Source organism: Austrofundulus limnaeus, unplaced genomic scaffold (genome assembly GCF_001266775.1).
Source record: "Austrofundulus limnaeus strain Quisiro unplaced genomic scaffold, Austrofundulus_limnaeus-1.0 Scaffold937, whole genome shotgun sequence".
NCBI lineage: Eukaryota > Metazoa > Chordata > Actinopteri > Cyprinodontiformes > Rivulidae > Austrofundulus > Austrofundulus limnaeus.
The window spans coordinates 10,830-14,609 of NW_013953339.1; the positions used below are offsets into that span (position 1 = coordinate 10,830).

The 3,780-nt window shown below is 44.3% G+C and overlaps 1 protein-coding gene across 1 annotated transcript; it reads right to left on the reverse strand.

Moving 5' to 3' along the window:
• Positions 1-369: 369 nt before the first annotated feature.
• LOC106533397 (zinc finger with UFM1-specific peptidase domain protein) lies at positions 370-1,131 on the reverse strand (the record flags this gene model as incomplete). The annotated part of the gene is given in 4 exon segments (XM_014029662.1): positions 370-558; positions 631-799; positions 865-971; positions 1,036-1,131. Coding segments are annotated over 4 exon segments (561 nt in total), but the record flags the coding sequence as incomplete, so codon positions are not given.
• Between the last annotated feature and the right edge of the window lie 2,649 nt (positions 1,132-3,780).

Consider the following 3,780-nt stretch of genomic DNA (forward strand, 5'->3'; position numbering starts at 1 on the left):
AAACAAGAACATTTGAGCTCCTTGTGGTCCCTGAGTGGACCATGAGCTCCTCTGTAAACCAGAGGGTTCTAAATGTGAATCCATCTGTTTGACAGCTGAAGACTGAATCAAACTAGGTCCAACAGAACCATGATCCAAACACAGCAGCTGAGCTTCAACAGAACCAACGTGGTCAACATTCCTCCACAACAGTGTGACACTGATAAAATCCCACAGAGAGCCCCAGCTGCTGAAGAAGACTCTACTGTCTATTGGATCAGGAGCTAGATGCTGTTTTTCAGTTTTTAATTCAGACTTTGTTTTTGTCCAAAGAGGRAAAAAAAWGGTCAGAAGAATCAAGCGGCGCTGATCTGAGCTCAGATCTTTCACCTTGTAGAAGTGAGGAATACGTGTCGATCATCTTCAGGGAGGAGAAGAGCATCTGAAAGTTCCTGTAGCCACAGCCCCAGCCTCGATCCCCCACAGAGGAGCTGTAGTGGTCCGTGTCAGCGCTCAGCCACACGTGGACACAGTCCTTACASTCCGTCTGGTAGAACTCGTGCAGAGCGCTGAGGATGCCTGCACACAGGTGGGCAGAGTGTTAGTCCTGTTAGRGCCCAACAGTTTCTGAAGGGTTCGGGCCAAACATACCCTGGGTTCTGGTGGTACCATCGTCGACCCCTGAAGCCAAGGACTCCATTAACTCAACTCTCCTGCAGTGAAAGTCAGCAGGTGTCAGAAGACCCCTGGCCACAGCCCTCTCCATGGTCCTCTCCGTCTGTCGGCGGTAGCCTCCCCCACCGTCCACACCGAACCTCCTCTGAACAGAACAGACTGCAGGTTWCAAAACAGCCTCTCATGTTTGACTGATAAAAACAACCAGACCTGCAGCTTTTTAAACTCCTGCTGCTCCTGCTGGGCCTCCTCCTGCCGTCTCTTCAGCTCCTCCTCCTGCTGAAGCTGTGAGGCCAGCTGCAGGTCTGGGTCAGGGTCTAAAGACAACAGAGATGAGAGATCGGTGCAGCTTTGGGACTAAGTGAGGGGGTCTGTACTGACCTACATTGTGGTCCAAGTGTTGTTCTACGTGTTCCTGCAGGGAGAAGCTGTTGCTGAAGACAACTGAGCACATGGGACACTCAAACCTGCGCTGTCCTGCAACACATGGACCAGAGACAGAACTRAAACACACAGGGTACAAGAAACTCAAGAACGAAACCAGACTAAGACCCATAAATGAATGAAAAGAACTAATTTAAAAAAATCATATTTTGTTTTTATGATTTCTGTAACCCTGAGACCTCTACACCTGTCCACAGATGTGCTGGTCCACAGGCCTTCTGGTCCACAAGTGTCCAGTTTACCTGTCCGTTGGCATTCTGGTCCAATCCTCATANCTGGTCCACAGGCCTTCTGGTCCACAAGTGTCCAGTTTAMCTGTCCGTTGGCATTCTGGTCCAATCCTCATATAAAACAACAAAAAAAAACAGCTCCTGGGGCCTCATGTATAAACGGTGCATACAAATAAAAAAGTTGCATGCGCCAGGTTCTACGCCCACATTATGATGTATCAGAACCAACGCTGCGTGAGAGTGTGCGTATATTTACGCACACTTTTCACCTGCTGTGAGAATGTGCAGCAGCCATGCAAAGTTTTTCAGTCGACAGTTTTAACTCACAAAGACATGAATCTGACCTGAATCCACAGAAATATGACTCTTGTGTTTTCTGGATGTAAGGAGTGTCTGAACACGGTGTTAGATTTTTATTTTTGTTTGAGTTTTTATTGTTTAAACTCGAACGATCATGAAACTGAACCCCAGCAGTGAAAATCATTTAACCTCAGACAAGAAAATAGATCAGCCTAAAAATGATCAAAGAACCTCAGTCCAGTCTGTAAACTGTAAACTTTTTATATTATTGTCACGTAGTTGGAAACACGCAAATCACATGGCCTGCGGAGCGCACACACAAGCTGAGGGAAATATCAGTGAATTGTCTAAGAAACATTTTAATTCTCACTGAGAAAAAAATGTCAAGTCTGCAGAATAATTCAGAACAGTCCAGCTGTGATGATTCATCAGCTCCACAAGATGTAGACAATTGATTTGTTGCTGCGTAAAGTTGTGTGTAATTTATGGAACAATGTCAGCTGTTCTGCAGGCTGATATGACCACAAGAAGAATTGAGGACAGGTGTTTGTTTTTGTTTGTTTATTTATTTGTATCACACCGAAAAAATTACAATCAGATATTTTACTGTAGTGAGTCGAGCCATGCAGCTGATCTGAATGAGAAACTTCATGATTCTAAAATATAAATCACACCACGGCAGAAACCAGCAGCGCTGCGAGTCACTCGTTCCTTCACTTCAACTAGTTAATAAATATTTTTCTAAGTTCTACCAAACTCATCAGCTCCTCTGTGTTTACAGTCATTTATTAAAGATGTGTCAAGGTGGAAATGTCTGTCAGCCTCATGCACCGCTAAAACAGCAGCTTMACACSCACACAYCTTTGCGTGTGGCAAACACATTTTTACACCCCACTACTTATTTAGACAGTTTTCTCACTCATTCTCCATTTAATGTATAATTTTCCAGCATCTAAAAATCATTTCTGATCCCACAGAGAGGACAATCTGAGGAGAATCTCACACTCTGAACACATTTACATCTATTTTACATATTTAAATAGAGGCGTGTCAGGGGAGGTGTTTCAGGTGCGCTCAGTTCCACGTTCGTTGGGATGTATAAAGGAAAGTTGCACAGGAACCTGCGTGCGCACGGTTTTATACATCAGAATTTTTTGGTGCGGCACACTTTTCTAAATTTGTCCGTACGTCAACTTTTAGTGTGAAAGCTGTGCACTCCTTTATGCATGAGGCCCCAGATGTCTCAAGTCTGAAGAATTCTTCCTCCAGATGTTTCAGCTCCTTCTACAGAAGTTTAACAKAATTTAGATCAGGGCTCAGTTGGACACTTCARTGTTTGGTTCTGATCCATTCTTGGGTGTTGTTAGCTGGGTTTTGGGTCATCATCCTGTTTGAGGACCATGAAAAACTGTTGTGCTTTTGGCAACAGAATGGATCAGTGGTTAGCACTGACGCCTCACAGCAGGAAGGTCCTGGGTTTGATCCTGGGTTTGGACCTGAGGGTCTTTCTGTGTGAAGTTTACATGTTCTTCTTAATCYAAATGAGCCGAGACTGAGACCAAACTTTCTGACACTGAGCAAAACATTTTTCTCCAGAAAGCCTTGAYAGTYTTCAGATTTCTTCGTAGCCTGAACAGATTAAGATGCCGTAAAGCAGAACAGAACCAAACCTGCTCCGTGTTTCACTGCAGGTCCAGGGTTCTGGGGTCGGATTTATAAAACTGGCGTACGCACAATATGAGCCCAGAAACTTGCGTACGCCACKTTTYACGCCAAAGTTGTGATTTATAAAATCCAAACTTGACGTAAAAATGTGCGGTGCCTCACGCCAGCTCTGACCCATGCGTACGCTCATTTTGGGGATGGCAAACTGCGACACAGATGGTGAAGTGAAGAATTAGAGCCACACTGTGTAATGATCATTGTGAGATATTTAATTTCATTTCATAATCAGACTTCAGCTTTATCATCAGCTTTCTTAACAGTAWTATTTATGCTTCTGCTGCTGCTGAGCCATGAGGACCTTTGAAATAAAAAAAACCCTTAAATCTTAAATAAAAGTTCACGCAACACATTAATTTCTTTCCTCCTCCTCACGACCCTGACCCACAGACCCCTCCCCGACAAGACACATTTCAACAGCACGACATCA